This window comes from Centruroides sculpturatus, unplaced genomic scaffold, assembly GCF_000671375.1.
Source record: "Centruroides sculpturatus isolate CEXI.00-Female unplaced genomic scaffold, Cexi_2.0 scaffold256, whole genome shotgun sequence".
NCBI lineage: Eukaryota > Metazoa > Arthropoda > Arachnida > Scorpiones > Buthidae > Centruroides > Centruroides sculpturatus.
Window position 1 is genome coordinate 600,593 of NW_019384583.1, and position 19,562 is coordinate 620,154.

Consider the following 19,562-nt stretch of genomic DNA (forward strand, 5'->3'; position numbering starts at 1 on the left):
TATAATAAAATCTACAATAATTAAATTTATCAATTACTAGCTTACCCGTCGCGCATTGCTGCGATCTCAGAAGAAAGAAAATTCAAGCAAACTCGTTATGATAAAATTCAATTTACATTTTATTATTTTTATTGAAACTTATTATTATTACTCATTTTCATTGGGAAAACTTTTCAAAGTGTCATTTCAATTCTATTTATTTATTGGGGTGCTTGTGGATACACAATATTTTTTGTTTTTCCGTCTGGTGCGTACACGAATAAATCGGAAGGTTTTACGACGTGTGAGCTGGCCACATACAGTTGTACATGTGAGAAGCACGGATTCTTTAAATTTAGCTCACATACTCGCAGAGATTGTTAGAAGTGCGATATTCCCAATTTTTATATATATTTTTAAATCCTTTATAATTTTAATTATTTAATTGCTCCTTCCTCTCTTCCTTGGCATGTTGTGAAATTTCTGATAGTTGGATAATAAACCGTTTTATTGTAATTTGTCTTTTTAAATTATTTTGAGTCGATATTAAAATTTGGAAAAGGGGGGATACCTAGATCGGTAAAATACGCGAATTTCTTCCTACAACTTCGGTTGTTGTTCGGGGTACAGTTAAGGTTTTAACGAAGTTCGAGCGAATACATAATTAGCAAAAAAAAGTTGAAATAAAGTGATTAAACAAAAATTATTACAAATATCGTAAATAACAGTTCACAAATGCATATATAGAGATATTTTTTGAAGGGGGAAATGGTCTTCACAATTTGAAATCGATCGAACACACTGTGCGCGAATGCTCGTGTAAACGTGTGCCATCTATCGTAGGATAAATGAACTTCGCGGGAGTGTATTAAAAAACTTTCCGAAGTTTTATGGCAATCGTACTATGCCACAAACCTTCGCCAGAGTATATTAAACAACTTCCCAAAGTTTCACGGCAATCGGATAAACTGTGTGGTAATGCATGAAGGACAGACACACACATACATTCATTTTTATATATATAGATTATAGATTTTATTATACAAGCTTAAACGCTAATTAGCATTCTACATTAAATGCTAGATTATGGCTTAAACATGTATAATGTAAAAGTACTTACAGTAAAAACTTCAAAATTAGAAACTCAATTAGAACAATGATAAATGAAAACACAGCAAAATGAAAGCTGTCTAAATACTCAAGTTCATAATTTTAACACAATGCTGCAATGGTATTATTTGATGCAATTACCTATCTTGTGGCATTAACAGGAACATTGTCAAATTTGTAATTTAATATAACCATACATTTATATATACATATGCTATATAGACTGAAAAAATAGGCAAATAAAAACCCTAAATAATCAGATTATTTTCAGTTTACATTCTAGCTAATGTTTAATTAAATGATGAAAATTGGTCAAGATGACAAAGTAACCAGCTACTCATAAACATAATTTGTTATTTATTTAATTAATTAAAAACTAGCTCAAATGTAGCTTAAATATAATCTGGCTGCTTAAATCATTCTTAAGTAAGTTAAGTTAACACAGTAGTGAATTATCAACAATATAATAAACTAGCAGACCCCTCCACGCATTGTCATGGCTCAAAATGTATTATAAATGTATGACACTTCCCCCGTGGGGAGAATTTTTCAAAAAATCCCTTCTTAGTGTAAATTCTCTTGACGTACCCTATTAAAACACAATCAAAAACGCAAAAAACCACATCTAAAATAGTATAAATAAAAGCAGAGTTCTTTACGGTAAGCCTTAATCCTATCCATCTCCAAAGTGGGGGGAATTTCGACATGTGTATTATATAAAAACACATGCGTATTCGAATGCAATGCTGTATCAAAATTTCAAAGGAATCAGTAGGAACAAATGAACATTACACTTTTATTTATATAGATAGATAGAAGATGATCTGCTTTAGTTCATCCTCACAGAAAAGCAAACTTAGGTCATCATACTCATGGAGTTAGTGCCATCTGTTGGACATAAAAGCTTTAATCCTAGATGATATCTTTTAATTTATATGAATGTTTAACAGAATAACATATAACCCATGTCCACCCTGAAGTTCCATTCTAAATATTGAAAGAAATTTGAAATTGGATGAGTTGTTTTGAAGATTACCCCCTACATCCAAACTTACAAACTTTACCTCTTTATAATATTAGTATAGATAACATATTTTCATAATCACCTTAAACTTGTTGAGAAATATATATTTATATTATCATAAATGTTTTCAACCTAAATTCTATAGGTCCTCTTCAGGTATAATACTGTATTTGAAATAATACCAAAAAACCTTAAATCCAGTAAAAATAGAATGTTTATTAACAGAACAAATGTTTTTATTAATTTTAATAAATACATCCATTTTTAAAGTTTCTTCACTGTATCTGATCATTACATCTCAGCAAGCTTAAGGTTGTTAAAAAAATTTGTTAATTATTTCTCACTGCTAAGTCTGATTTTAATTGTTATATAACAATTATTTTATTCTTTATCTTATATTCCAAAAAAATTTATATACTAATTTTGAAAACAATAGAGAATTTTAAATTTTATTTTACTTACATCAAGAATAAACTGATCAAGTGTAGAATCATTTAAAAATTAATTATTCTAGAAATAATTTGTATGTATTGATATTCAAATAAAATATCTTAATGTTTAGGTAGCTTATTGATTTTATTTAACATAAATTGCACTTTCTGAAAGCTGGAACCAAATTCAACCAAGTCAACCTAGGTGCTTTTCAAGCAGTGAAATAGAAGATTTATGAATGTTTTGATTACATTCACTAGTCTGCTTCAGACTAGTCTAACTGGTACTTATTTTTCAAAAATGAAATGCTTCAATGTTCTAAAACATATCAAAATGTTTTTAAATTATTTAATTGCCTTATTATGTTTGATGACATATATTCCAATATTACATGGAGGAAGCTAAACTAATCAAGAAAATGATTAGTTTAGTTCCAGAATTTCCTGGAGATTAATAAAATATCCAAAGATGAAAATTGCATCAACTCACAGGATTGTGAGATATTGTCAGCTCCATGACAAATATTTTATAATGATAAATGGGGAGAATAAAGCCAAAATTTAATAGCTACATAATTTATAAATGTTACCAAGAAATTGGTCTCAACCAATAATTATCGTTAATTTTAATTTTGGAATAAATGTCATCAAACATAATAAGGAAATTAAATAACTTAAAAATACTCTATGTTTTAGAATATTGAAATGTTCCATTTTTGAAAAATAAGAATTTTCAGTTACACCTGAAGCAGACTAGTTAATGTAGTTAAAAATGTTCCTAAATCATCTACTTCACTACTACACTTACACTTAAAAACGAACCTATTACCGGCATGTATCTTACAAAAATCGTCCCACAAATGTTTTTGAACTTTATGAAGTTCTTCTTCAGGTGGAAATGAAATATTTGAGAAAAAATCAAACAGATTTCAAATCAAAAAGTTTGCCGAATTCCGCTCTGACGGACATGCGCCATTGTGCGCATGTGTCAATTAATACAGATTCTTGTCCAGGAGAAGTTGCCAGGCTGGTGATAGGTTGAGCTCTTCTTTTTGATTGATGCATGCATTTTTATGGCTCATTTTATAAATAGCCATAGCTTCTAACCATTTTATTTGCTCAGGTTGGAGGGTGGTTACGATGATTTTAGCTTTGTCGAGCTGTGCCTCTATGTCCTGGTCTGTTGCATAAATACTTAGGGCCGTAGTGAGCCTTCCGTGTTGTAATCAGCTTGGTGTTCTTTTAATGTGGTCTTTAACGAGCGCTTAGTAGAACCAATATAGACAAGATCTTTTTGCTATCTGTTATCCACTAGCGGGATAGAATATACACAATACATTCTGTAGAGATCTGGGGGGGGTCTTTCCCACTTTTTAGGATGTCTGCTAGAAGCAGAGCCCCACCACAGCAATTATACTTAAATAATTATTTTTATTTTTTAAATACATATAATATATCCACAAACTGGAGCTTCACCAATTCTAATATTTAATAAAAATTGTCATTTTTACTTACTACATCTGGACAGTTAGAAAGATAAGCACCACAAGTAGCAGTGGCAATAAATTGCATTAAATCAGCATATGGCACAAAACCAAAACAGGCAAAAGGATGATATCTACTTCCTAGTTGAAGAAATGAGCAAGATATTGTACTGTTATGTAACTGGGTGAGCAATGAATCTAACATTGTTGTATTTGGAAAACTTAATGTTCCATCAGTAATAATGATAATTCCTACAAGAAAAAGATGCAATTTTAAACAATTGAATTAATATATCTTATTTCTTATAAATAATTATTTTTTTAAATAACATACCAGCACTACTGTTTTCAGGAAGCAACTGTATTGATAATATTCCATATCTAAGCATATTGACGGCATTAATATCAGAAGGGATATTTAAAGATTTTTTTTGATAAGAGCTATAATGTTCATCAAAAATTCCATCAGGCATATGTTCTGTATCTGACTAATAAATAAAAATAAAATAAAATAAATATAATATAATAAATATTAAAATCTATTCAAGTATATAAACATAATATAATATATTTAATACTAAATTCTGTTTAATAAGAACATCGATTATATACTTAGAAAATGTTATTTATAAATATCTGTTCTCATATAATTTCATTATATCTTTATGACTTATAAATTTAATTAAAAACAATAAATTTTTAGAGCAACATAAACAATAAATTGCTAATTATTGCAATTTAATACCATATAAAGTCAAATATCATAACAAATATTATTATTACAGACCACTTATAAAATTAATTAAAGAAATATTTATGTTATAGAGGAAACTTAAAAAGTATACAGATATTTATAGAAATAATTATCAATTTTAATATGTTCTAATATTTTATTATATTTAATTTATGTAATAATAAGTTTTTCTTCTAATCTAGAAACTATATGACAAATTTAAAATGTTGTAATTTAAAACAAATTAGCATTAAAAATATTAACAAATTATTTTGCGTACTTTTACATTTGTTATATTATTATTTTATTGACTATTATTAAAATTTTTAATAAATATAGTTATATAGTAGAGTGTCGTTTATCTGAATCAATTGGGGACTGGGGTTGTTCAGATAACTTATTTTTCGAATAACCGATTATGTATGAAAAAATATATTAACCTAATCCGTGTTGAAATTTTTCTCCATTGCGTGTCACTTCGCATTGAATTTTCGTCAATGTTAAGCCTAATGTAAACTTTTTAAAATAATAATCGTGGCTATTGTATCGTTAAAAATTATTTTTTTATTTTTTACAAGCAAAATAAATATATTGAAAAATATAAAAACAAAAAAAATTATACTTTAGAAGTTAATCTAGTATCAAAAACGTTCGATTCAGCATGACACACAGTCCTCAGAAAAACACCACAAACAGTGCCAGTGCTGCCAGCTAAAACACATGCATCAACAAAAAAAATATTGGAGTAGCCCAAGATACAGCCAAAGATTGCAGCACCACAGCACTAGCGAAAATTTAAATTTGCTGACTGGAATTCTTTCGGATAACTGACATTTTGGATAACTGACTTTCGGATAAACGACGCTCTGCTGAATACAGTTACAAATACCTTATTTTCATGTAAATTATCCATAGATTATGTGTTTGAAACAGGGATGGGAAGTCGGCAGAAAAACAGATGACTCCCAAGTTGGCATTTTTTAAAATCAACTCTAACTCTCGATTCTTCAACTCCCAACTCTGACTATCCATCCCTGCTTTAGAAGGCATTTTAATATTTTGTTAAAGAGCAAAGCAGAGAAAATCCATTTATATCTAATTGATGTTAAGTGTTTTTTAATAATGCTTTATTTTATTTCCATAATTTAAGTAATGAAAACTTATTAAAAAATACTGCCTAAAGCTACAAATAACTATTTCAGGCCAAAGCATTGTAGTGTCAATTACTATCAATAGTTTCAATATCTATTATCACACGATCTATGTCTAAAGTCAAACACTGGATAAACTTTGTCAATTAATGGTTTTCTTATCATTAACCTTCTGGTTTCATTCCAGATTTTCTTATATCCAACTGGTGATTATGTCTCCTAAGCAATCTAAACCAAAAAACCAAAATTCCAAGTCTACAATGAACGAGGCTCTCATTGCAGTATAAAATAGGATGTCATACAGCCAATAAAACTTTTAATGTTCCTCATTCCATTCCAAGGAGTCAATTCCGACCCATTCTATTTTGTTTAGGAATTATTTTTTAGTTTGTTATTATATTTATTTTGGGGCATTTTATTTTGTTCGGGATAGACTACTGCACCTCATCCAACAAAATTCAAAAACTAACTCACTTTACTATGACTGCCAGCTGCAACCCATGATATCCAGAGAGGAGACTTCCACAGGAAGTTAAAAGAGTAATCTCCCACCCCAAATTGTCATTGAACATACAACAAAATATTATAAAATTAATTGTAAGGGCAATGACACAAATTAAAAAGGAAAATTACTAGAATAAATAAAACCTTAATAATTACATATGTAAATAGGGTTGAATGGGCGTATGCATGTAATGTTATCCCAATTGCACTATATGATTGCCAAGGACCGAACGAGGTGATGCTAAGGATTGAGCAAGATTGACAAAAAGCTTTCAAAGTTCCATTGACAACATAGAAGTTCTTGGTAATGGTTAGGTGAATTTGTATGATTTCTTTATGAATTTCTGATATATTCTCCTATTTTGGGGGCGCTCCGTTCGTCAGGGAGATTGGTGCGTTTTTGTTAACACTTTGTTTTACTGAGGAATATTTTGTCTATTGTGTTTATCGGATTTTATTTCTACAATGTTTAATTTAAAATTAACCCAATTACTACTACTAATGTCCGGAATTGAACCGAATCCAGGCCCTCTTCAGAAAACGCCACCCAAAAGAGGAAGACCTCCAACAAACCGAACAATGCATCGTCATTCAACACTAAACCAGCTGAAGGTGAAATCAATTTAATTACCGAATATACTCAACAAAGAAGAGCAGAACCAACTATCCAGGTTAGTGAAAATTCTACTTTGAATCCTTCAACCGCAATTTCAAATATGGAAATATCGGACACTTCAACCTCACTTCTATGGACGAAGATAGTTGATCTGATAACGACTAGTAATGAAAAAATAGAAAGTCAATTTGCTTTAATTCACAAAGAAATTACCACCATTCATAATGAAATCAGTGACTTTACTGGACAAATTCAAACTATTAAAGATAGAAACGATATAATCGAATCGGAACTTAAAAAATTAAAAACTCAGAATGAACTTCTACAATTTAAATTTGACTCCATGCAAAACAAATTAAATAATAATAATCTAATAATATATGATTACTCAAAAATTTTCAATGATAGAAGTGAAGAAGAAATATTAAGGTTTTTAAATAATTCACTCAATATTCCATGCAAAATGAATGAAGAAATCAAATTAATCCGTAATATTCCTAATTCCAAGATTAATATTAAATGTTTAATTTTAAAATCTGATCAACTGAGAAATGAGATACTGATCACCTTTAATAAGCGTAAACAAAACAATTCATTGGGACCATGGCAAAACTTAAACATGTCAGTAGATCTGGTTATTAATTCTCGGAAAAGAAGAAAAGCTTTATTACCTTACTATATCGAATTAAAAAAACGAAATATTCAGGTCAAATTACGAGACGATTTCCTTATAATTAACCAGAAAAGAATAACTTATAGTTTCTTAATAAATCAACTAGTAAATGCAGAGGATTTTTTAGAATATACGACTTAAATAAGTCCGATAATTGCCACTCTCCTAAAATAATCAATAATGAAATTGATAATAATAAAAATCAAGAAAATTCTTATTTAAATATAATAAACTGGAATTGTAATGGTTTATCGAAAAAAATTGATAACATTGAGTTTAAACAGTTATTAAATAATAATGATATAATTGGTCTTACAGAAACTTGGTTAACTTCTCCAGATAAAAAGTTTAAAGATAAATATGTGGAATATACTGTGTTATCAACTATGGCACATAGGCCAGTTGGGCCCGGTCGTCCATATGGTGGATTAAGTATATTTATCAAGAAAAATATAGGCATAATTAAGAATATACACAAAAATGATAACAGTATATCGATTATAATCCAAATTACCAACCCACATATGCAATTTTTGCTAAACAGACTAGTAGGCATTATACTGGTTTATGTCCCTCCAGATCAACCGCAAATCTTAAATGATATTTATAAACACATCGAACAATGGAAAATTATTACCCCATATATTATTATATTAGGAGATTTGAATGCGAGAATTGCCCAATTAATGGATGTGAAATATAAAGGACCAAATTCAGAAATTCAAAATAATCGTAAATCCAAAGATAAAAAATATAACAAAATAGGTCTTCAATTATTAGAATATATTAATCAATTACAATTGTATATACTGAATGGTAGAATAAAAAATGATTATCCGGTGGAATTTACTTGTCTTACTAATTCTGGCTGTTCTACAATTGATCTAATAATATGTTCAGAATTAATTACAGACTTATGCAAATGTATTCAAGTATTAAACTACGATCTCTCCGACCATTTTCCTATAAAAATGTCTATTCAAATAGCAAATAATCAACTATATAAATCAGAATCAATATCACATCAAATAATTAAATATAACTATCAACAATATCAACTAATGATTAGTAATAGAATTGGACATCTAATGAATTATGTTCCAACGGAAGGAATGGACAAATATTATCGTTTTGAACTAATATTAAAAGAATTTATACAAATATGTAACTCAAAGTATAATATAACGTATAAATTTAAAAAGCCATGGTTTGATTTAAATTGCTATAAACTTAAAATTCAGAAGAATAAAGCTCTAAAACAATTCAGAAACTGCTACTCAGAAATTTCTTTTAACTGCTATAAACAGCTAAAAACGTCTTATTTCAACTTACTGAAAGTTAAAAAATTAAACTATTTTAAAAAACTTCAACAACAAATGATAGCAAACAAAAACAATCAACTTTTTTGATCATCAATTCAGAAGCTACGAAAATCTTGTCTAGAATGTCAACCGGATATAGACATTTCAATATGGTCTAGTTATTTTAATAGATTTCCGGTTATTGAAATTCCACTAAATAATCAGCAATCAATCTTAACGAATGACTTTTTTGATGCACCTCTTACCTATGATGAATTGGAATACTCCATTGAAAAACTAAAAATAAAATCATCGCCAGGTCCAGATTTAATTACTAATAAATTCATCAAACTTTTACCTCCATCAGGAAAACAAATACTACTTGAAATATATAATTATTTTTACGAACAATTAATATATCCGTCATCATGGAATACTGTAAAACTACTTATGATCTATAAAAAAGGAAATAGATTATCACCAGAAAACTATCGTCCTATCGCTCTTCTATCAACCATAAGAAAATGTTTCATATCAATATTGGCATTACGATTTCAAAAATGGACGATAAATCAAAAAATAAATTTGAATTTACAGTTTGCTTTTATAAAATCTAAAGGAACTGAATCGACCATATTCTTATTAAACTCACTAATTCAAATATACTTAAAGAAGAATCGAAGAAAAATTTATGCTGCATTCATTGACATTACTAAAGCATTTGACTCTATTTGTGTACCCTCTTTGGTTAACAAATTAAAAGTATTTGGTGTAGGTACCAAATTTACAACTACAATTATGGAACTTTTTTCCTCATACAAAATCAATATAGTATACGGAAAACAGAGATATCCTGAAATTATAATAAATCGAGGAATTTTACAAGGTGAGCCATTGTCTCCCTATCTATTTAATTTTTATATTAATGAAATAGATAAGCTATTCTTATATGATTCAGAAGGCATTAATATATATGGAAGAACATTTCACTACATTCTATACGCAGATGATTTGGTTTTATTGGCCCCAACAAAAGTTACTCTACAGCATAAGATTAATAAAGTGAACGACTATCTGAAATCTATTTATTTAACGATCAATACTGATAAATCAAAAATAATAATATTCAGAAACAATATTAAACTGGCAAATCAAGAGAAATCATTTTATATAAATAATCAACCGTTGGAATTGGTCAATAACATAAAATATTTGGGTATAATGTTCAACTGGAATGGTAAATTCCAAACACATATGAAATATCTTAATAATAAAATAAATCAATTAATAAATAATACTCTCTATTTAGGAGCTAGTTTAAAAATCTCAAACTTAAATCTTCATATGAGAATGTTTAACTCAATAATAATGTCAACTATTTTATATGCCAGTCCGATTTGGGCCATTGATTTATTTTATAACCTGGAAAAATTCCATATTATCTATCTACGCAAAATATTTAAACTCGAACGTACTATACCTGGTTATGCTATTCGCCTAGAAACAAACAGATGTCAGATTTTTCCATTCTTTATGAAAAGATTAATCAGATTTTACTACCGTTTAATGCATTCTAAAGATGATAATATTACGTTTTTACTTCATATAATGAAAAATAAAATGGAAAACAATAATACCAGTAATACAACTTGGTTCTACAAATTTAATAAAATATTACAGTCATTTGGTGTATCTACTATCTTACTTGACAACTCGATTGATAATTGGAATAATGCCTACACTATGATGATGGATTCAGCGATTTCACAATCGATAATTAGTGATCAAAATTCTCTACTCAATTCAACATATCATCCTTGGTACTTGCATATCTTAAGTTTTCCCACTCAATCAAACATTATCACAATGAATACAAATTTAAATATTAAACGTATATTACTACAATTGAGACTAAATAAATTCTCCTTAATTGTGAATAATAATTATATAGATTTTACCAAATCATGTTATTGGTGTAATTCCAGCAGCTTTTCTGCATTTCATCTAATCAGAGACTGTACAGCGTTGAAAAAATATCAGCAACAATTTCAAACTCTAAGAATATTTTCTTCAAATAATGAATTTGATTATAGATCCAAACTGGGTAATTTAACGAAAATAAATATGTATAAAATTGTTAATTTCTTCAACCAAATTACTAATGATTTGAATGTTCAACACCAGAAATAACTTGTGTTCATTTAATTATTTATTGTTTTTATATAAATAACTAATTTATATTTACTTATTATTTGTATTGTTTATATCTTAATCATTACCCCCTGTAACAAGGATTCCTTATTATGAATAAATATATTTGATGATTGATGATATATTCTCCTATTTTGCTTGTTGATTTTTGTGAAAATAATTCTAAAATAGTTATAATTTAATTTGTTCCAACTGTTGGGAAAGTTTTGTATATATTTGTTCTTTTTTGGATTTGATGAATTATCTTCATTATATTTTGCAATTTTTTGCTAACTTTATTTCATTATTGTACACATTCAGGCTGAAACTAATAAATAGATTTTTTTGTATTACATATAGTAATTAATTCAAGTTTTTGACTTACTAACAATTTCCTTCTTATTTACTACCTGCATAAGTCCAGGCTTAGCACTTTCAACCCCTCATTTATATAATGCACTGTTAGGATATTATCTAGGTTTTTGATCAAATTAGATAACTAGGATGTTACAATTCTTTGAAAAAAATCCAATTGAAAAAAAATATGGGGCCAATCATTTGGAGCTGAGTTCAAGCCTCTAACTAAAAATGATGTTTCTAGTTGAGATCCAAAGATGATATGATCATAGCAGCAATGAAATCTGCTATGATCTTGTGGAAGAAATGGAAGCTAAATATCAGATTTTCTCAGAATAAACCAGTCTTCACATTGGCACAAAGATGATAACAGAGCTTTCAACTGTGAAGAATGCTAAAAAACATTATGTTAGACTCATAATTAGCATAGAAAATGACTCTGGTGTAAAATTTGGGAGGAAAATGCCAAGGAACTCATGTATAGACTGATTGTGATGATATTTCATATAATATCATCACAATCAGTCTATAATGTTTCAGATAATGTTTTTATAATGATATTTCTGAAATATCATTACAAAAAAAATTATAAAAATTTTAGCTGAACCAAATCTGGGGCATAGAGAATTAAGTTTTAATGTTTCCTTCTCTGTATATAATATTAACTAAGCAGGCCCAAGTAGCCTACTATTTCCCCTAGTTTGTGTTAGTTAATTTTCTATCTCTAGGAATTAGAATTGCTACTATTTACTTATTTGTAATAATGTCTAGTCAACAGCCCAATATTCTTATTATAATTTTAGAAAAGATAACTTTCTCTCCATGTTCTACAGAGATGTTTTAAATCTAAGGTGACGCTACACTACATCTCAAGGGCATAATTTATTAAATATCTTTTTAATTGGAAATCTTGTTGTTTAACATGTCTGTCTGTGTCATGTTGTAAACTGTACAAATTACTGGGGAGATGTCTGTCAATCACTGGATTCTCAAGTGTCAATTACTAGAAAAAAATTAGTGGTTTGTTTATTAATTTTTTGCAGAAAAATAATTATGGTTTTCCAATTTGTATCTTCTAAATATGACATAACTTCATTTAATATGGAAAAAAAAAATACAGTCGTAGCTTTAAACAATAAAATTGTACAAGTTCTTTCATAAATATGTTATCTTATAGTGCCAACATTGATGCCATAACCTTGTTTTACTTTTCTTTAATTTTGAATAATTTAACTTATTAATAGTACTGAATAAAAAGTTTTAAAATATCATTTTTTAAAACTTCAAATGATAAGCTCTTAATAGCAATACAATGCTTAAAGACTGTTATAAGTTTTACATTTTGGACTAATGTCCTATTCACCACAGAATTCCCTCTGTTAAAATGATACATTCTTCTAAAACAACTAAAAATTATTTTTTTATAATTATACAAAAAGTTTCATATTTGTATTTTCTTATAATAAAATTTCTTTACCTCTTCTAATTCATTTTGCCTATTAATATTAGCAGTAATTTCAGCAACATTTGCTCCAATTCTTAACAACTTTTTATGAATGCTTTCCAAAATTTCATTAACATTTGAAGATGTAACAATCCAACCTTGAACTATAACCTGTAAAGAATATATTTTGTAATAATTCAAATAATTTGAAAAGTTCACAATTAATAATGAACATTACACAAAATTAAACATTTTTTATTAAAGGCAAATCAACTAAGTTTAAAAATTACTAATACAGATGATAAATTTTAAAATATATTAATTCAAATCATAATTAATAATTATTTGCTTACTTTTGTTAACTACAATGATTGAAAATACAATTTTTCATACTTAATGTCACTTCTTAACAGCTAAATGAAAACAAGATTTTATATAACAGTAGTGGAAAATTACTAATAAAAATATAAACTTTTACTGTCCTGAAATGTTAAACTTTTAGATGATTAAATTAATTTAATAAGGTTACATGAGTTATTTAAAATAATTTGTGTGAAGTCCTAACTAAATCAAAACACTAGACTAATATTTTAGAATTAGCTCACTGAAGAAACATTCATTTTCCAAGACATATCTGGTTAAGGCGGATTCACATTAGAACTGCCAGATTTGGTTGTGATGATCTGAAATACGAGGCGTGTTTTTAAAGTAAGTACCGTTTTGAAATATAAAAAAAACAAGCAGACATTTTTAACAAAATTTTTATTTATGTGAAAGCCCATATTTTACACTACTTTTCTACATAATTCCCATTAATATTGAGACACTTATCGTATCGTGGGACCAGCTTTTGTATTCCATCCTCAAAGAATGTTGCCGCCTGATGAGACAACCACTGCAGAACGATCGTTTTGACTTCGTCGTGATTGTTATGGCGCTGCCCTGCCAGTTGCTTCTTCAAATGCAGAAACAAATGATAGTCACTCGGCGCTAGGTCGGGACTGTATGGAGGGTGGTCTAATTGTTCCCAGCCAAATGATGTGATTAGGTCTTGAGTTTGATTTGCCGTATGTGGACGAGCATTATCGTGGAGCAAAACGACACCCTTGCTCAGTAAGCCCCGCCTTTTGTTTTGTACTGCACGGCGCAGTTTTTTTAAAGTCTCACAGTATGCAGCTGAATTGATCGTTTCACCATGAGGCAAAAAATCAACAAGCAACACTCTGTATCTGTCCCAAAACACCGTGCACATGATTTTCTGAGCAGAAATTGTTTGCTTGAACTTGACTTTCCTTGGAGATGATGAATGTCGCCATTCCATGGATTGTTGCTTTGATTCCGGTGTAACGTAGGCTACCCACGTTTCATCGCCTGTAACAATACGACTTAAAAAATCATCTCCTTCGTCACTGTAGCGCTCAAGAAAAGTCAATGCACTGGCCAAACGTTTGGTTTTGTGCTCCTCCGTCAACATTTTCGGCACCCAACGGGAACACAACTTCCGATAATTTAATCGTCCGGTCACAATTTCATAGAGAACACTTCTTGAAACTGCAGGAAACTCTTTAGATAAAGATGAAATCATGAATCGTCTGTTCTCTTTCACTCTACAGTCCACTTTTTCAATCAAATCGTCGATAATGACTGAAGGTCACCCACTTCATTCCTAATCGTGAATGTTTGTGCGGCCATTACTAAAGGCCCTAACCCATTTTCATATCATTCCTTCACTCATAACGCTTTCACCATAAACTTCACTGATTTGGCGATGAATTTCAGCCGCTTTCGAGCCTTTAGCACTGAGAAAACGAATAACAGCACGCACTTCGCAGTCGGCGGGATTCTCAATGAGCGGCGGTATTTCAATAACACACAAACAACAGTAAACACAGTCGACTGGCTCCGTAATGGCATTTGTGGCTTCCCAACAAACGTAGGTACACAGCGCGCATGCGCTAAGTGCTGACAGCAGCGCTCCAGCAGTGTTATATTAAAACGGTACTTACTTTAAAAACATGCCTCGTATCAGTGGTACTAACTAGTCAGACAACAAAAATCTGAAAGCATTGACATGTCTGTCTTGTGCCAGAAACCAACACTTCACATAACCAATAACAAAACTTATATGTATACAAGTATATTCAATATTTTATAAAAAGTAGCATTTTGTTCATTTTCTTTGTTATAAATTCAAATATGCTTAAAAATATAAAACAGTCATATTAGAAGGAACAATTAATAATCTCTAATTATGCTTGTATATGACATTTTTATAAGCAAAATAATTGCCTAATAATTGCATAATTAACCTTCCACACTTAGTACTTATTATTTTAGTGTTTTTGTAATATTAACAGAAGTTTTGATATACAGTGGATGATCAGTTAACGAACATAATCCGTTCCAAGACTTTGTTCGCTATCCGAATTGTTCGTTAACCCACAAAATAAAAAATATATACATTTTTATTACGTTTATTTATACGTAATAATAAAAATACATACACACACAGTCTTGCATTTTTATTAGTCATGTTTTTTTTCCGTTTGAAATGGTTAAAGAATCTGTCTAATGTTGATTGCTTTTCCCTCTTCTTCAGGATTTTTCGTAAGTAATTAATAGCATTGCAATTGTAGAAATCCTCAAGCCTCAACCTGGTTTAGATGCCATTCTAAGACCGTTGTTCTGACATCCTCCCACTTCTTCAAACGATCTTTAATAACAGATATCGGCATTAATCCTCTTTCTCAGAATAAAACATACCTCGCCGAGATTCTTGGTGTTCTTCATTCAAATGTTCTTAGCGTTCTTCTATCGTCAGATCCGTTTCGTATCGTCAGATCCATTATGAACTCTTCGATGTTCTTTATTTCTCAGATTTGATTTTTGTTACTCCTTTAGCTGCTTGAGTTTTCTGGATTATACAGTATTTTTCTTAAATAAGATTGAACTGCTGCCTACTGTAGACCTGTTTATGCCATACTGCCCAGCAACATTAGGCATCTTCTGCCCACTCTCTACCTTTGCTATTATACTCCCACCTTTCGAAAAGAAAAACAGATGCAAAACTTAATGAGTGCCTACCCAACAGTCTCGCAAATACATAAAAGAATTATTTTGTCAGAAAAATAAAAGGCTGGAATTACAAGAGAGAGTTTCAAAGTTCGGAGGAATACTATCCGATCGGTATATACCGGCTTGAGCGTTGATGTCGATGTTTCCCACACTCCGAAAAGTTTCAAATTGTTTCCCGAAGACATGGAAAAACCAATCGGTATTTATTATTTTACATCGCTTCTTCTTGTGTTTGTTCTGTGAGGTGTTCGTTATCCGATCATGTGTTCTTTATCCGAACATAAAAATCTTTCGCTAAAGTGTTTGTTATCCGATTTGTTCGTTATCCGATCTGTTCGTTAACCGATCACCCACTGTATATACTGTAAATGACCGATATCTGGCGAATGTCAACAGTCTCTGGTGAATGTCAGCATTCACACAGTCATTTCATGTATGTACGAAATATTTGCTAAATATCATTATTTCTCACTTTCACCAGTAAATGTTGCATTCGCTGATGGTGAATGTTGAATAAAAATATTTTTATTACATTAAGACAAAAATGCAACATTTTAATATGTCAAAATAAGAGAAAGCTTAACCCCTCAGTCTCCATTGACGTATATATATGTCAAGCCTACATAGCGTTACGAAAAATGTGGTCCTTAAGGCCATTTTTGAAAAAAAATTTTTTTATTGAATTTTTGGAATGTTTTTTAGGTCCCAAAATTTTTTCAAAATTTTTTTCCAGTGCGAAAAAATTTTATCGCGATTTTAATTTACCTTTAATGACGCACGCTTCACGCTTAATTGCTTTTTAATAGTTTTTTAATGGACGTTTGATGTCATATTTCATTCATCATTCTAAAGTTGTAGTGCACAGATTTTCCTTCGGTAAAGTTATTTAAAGCTAGTTTCTGATGTCAAAAACGGCCTCCGATAGTTTTTTAATTTTTTTAATTAATAGATTTTATTATATATACGTTTAATTAAGTCGGGGGGGTCGGAAATCGCANCGGAAATCGCAATAAAAGTTTGAATTTTTTAAAAATATTTAAAAATTTCCGTGTCGCTTATATTCACCCTACTTTAAAACCTTGTCCTCCCGAGATGTCTATGAGAATGTCCCAGGAAATCGGACTCCAGCTGTGTTCAAGGTCACCCAGCTGTGTAAACAATGACTATCAGTGTTAAATTTCACAGAAAGGCGAAACAAAGGAAAATAAAATTTGAAGGTTTTTCTTCAAAATTAACGCATTTCTTTCGTTTTTTTTTCAGTTTTAAGTATTTTTAGTGTATTTTAATATTAATCTTATATCAATTTAATTAATGATCGGGAATGAAGGGGTTAAGTAACAGCGCATATAAATAAACTGTAGAACCTAAAACGAACAGTACATTCTAAATCATTAAAGAAAATAATACAATAATAAATTTACACATAAATTATGTGATTGATGTTATACAATCTTATTTATTGCAATAACTTAAACTGTTATGGCACTTTGAGTCCCTTGCTTTTACAATTGCATTTATTCATAGAACACTTCTTTTTGTATAGCCTTACCCTCCACTTTTCGAATTAGTTGTAGCTGCTTCTCTCAGCGATATTTCTTGAGAAGAAATCTCATCTATGAAAAGTAACTTTTCTTTACAAATTACAAACTGATTACGTTATTACATGATTATAAACTGATCTGTTAATGGTGTCTTTTATTCGGATATCGCCGACGCCTTACCAACAACCCCTCTCATCCTCTGCCACTTGACCTGACTAACCAATACCCACCTCACGGGATCAAAAGAACAAAAACATCATCCAGTGACAAAGTGGGTGAGTTCTACCAAACTGTTGCCAGGAAAAGAGGTACAATCTTGTCCTACCTCCGACCACCTACAAAGGATTTGGCAACAGACTGTCGCCTCTCTGTCAACATCGGCTTTTCGGGTGTCGTTTTGACCTCCACCAAAGCTTATCTGTGCTTGTCAACATACACCGACGATTGTTCAAATGTATAATAATATAACCAAATATTCAGTCTTTCACTGACATATTTTGTATGTGTCGACATTCACTGGAGAATATTGACATTCTCTAACTTCGGTCTTTCACATGTTAAGCCCCAATAAACCTAGGTCTGTTAAGCGATGTTAGAGGGTCAAGGCACAGATAAATTAATTTAATTTTAAGGACTTTACAAATCTGGTTAAATTTTAGTAACAAAGGTTTAATCATAAATATTTACAAAACATTCATCTATTCTAAAACATGAGAGGAACATAAATCTATTTAAACTTACAAGATTAGGTAACACGTACACTATATGAGAAAAAGATTGAAGGTATTACTTTTCCTTTTAAAAAGACATAATAATCAACATACCAACAAAAATAATGGTTTTCTGAGGTCCTTTGATGTTTCCTGGTTTAATATCTTCCACTTAGTTCATGAACAATGGGCATATTCTAGCTTATGGGTACAAATTCACTGAGTACGGCGTTAATAAACTTCTTTAGTATTCACACAAGTACTTTCGACGTGTGTATAACTGTCGTCTTCAGGCGAAAAGAACAAGTTTTTAAGAAAACGAACGTGCAGGATGTTCCAAAGGAACATAATATTTAAATTGAAACAAGCGTCCGGAAATTCCGTTACGAATGTGCGAATGATTTTTGATATTTTGAATCTTTATATTTTACGATGCTAGCGGTGCATGAGTGGAGATGCTACCGCGTTGGCGATATGATGTTGGGCGCATTTCATTTTTTAGGCGCCGATACAAGGCAATCCACACCCCGGGTAGATCGAGGGTGGGAACACGAGAACTTTTTTAGCGCTACAGAACTCGCTAAAAAAAGTTCTCGAGCAAGGATACAACCCGTTATGGCCCAGAACGGCAATAATTAAATGCTGCTACAATTGAAGGCTTGTGTTCATCTGGGAAGCGCTTCTCGCGGCCACTTCAGAAGCATGCAATGTTCCCACCCTCGATCTACCCGGGGTGTGGATTGCCTTGTATCGGCACCTAAAAAACGAAATGCGCCCAACATCGTATCGCCAACGCGGTAGCATCTCCACGCATACGCCGCTAGCATCGTAAAATATAAAGATTCGAAATATCAAAAATCATTCGCACGTTTGTAACGGAATTTCCAGACGCTTGTTTGAATTTAAATATTTTGTTCCTTTGGAACATCCTGCACGTTCGTTTTCTTAAAAACTTGTTCTTTTCGCCTGAAGACGACGGTTATCACACGTCGAAAGTACTTGTGTGAATACTAAAGAAGTTTATTAACACCGTATTCAGTGAATTTGTACCCAGAAGCTAGACAAATATTGGCGTGAGTTTTTAAATTTATTTTGGGCATATTCTATATGATGGATTTGGATTCTGTTCTCTTCATTCGAAATTTCACACATGTCAGTCCCTTTCTTCTACTTTACCAACACTCTTACACCACGTAGTCTGTTGATCACTCAAGAAACAGGAACTGGGAAAGTAGACTT

The 19,562-nt window shown here is 30.5% G+C and overlaps 1 protein-coding gene across 1 annotated transcript in view; it reads right to left on the bottom strand.

Annotated features, from left to right (window-relative positions):
• The window catches only part of LOC111624507 (KICSTOR complex protein SZT2-like), a 317,304-nt gene that overhangs the window by 262,305 nt on the left and 35,437 nt on the right, over positions 1 to 19,562 (bottom strand). The window contains exons 5-7 of the mRNA XM_023367362.1: positions 13,031 to 13,168; positions 4,363 to 4,516; positions 4,060 to 4,280 (exon numbers count right to left, since the gene is read on the bottom strand). Coding sequence (XP_023223130.1) covers positions 4,060 to 4,280; positions 4,363 to 4,516; positions 13,031 to 13,168 — 513 coding nt within the window. The remainder of the gene's footprint in view (positions 1 to 4,059; positions 4,281 to 4,362; positions 4,517 to 13,030; positions 13,169 to 19,562) is intronic.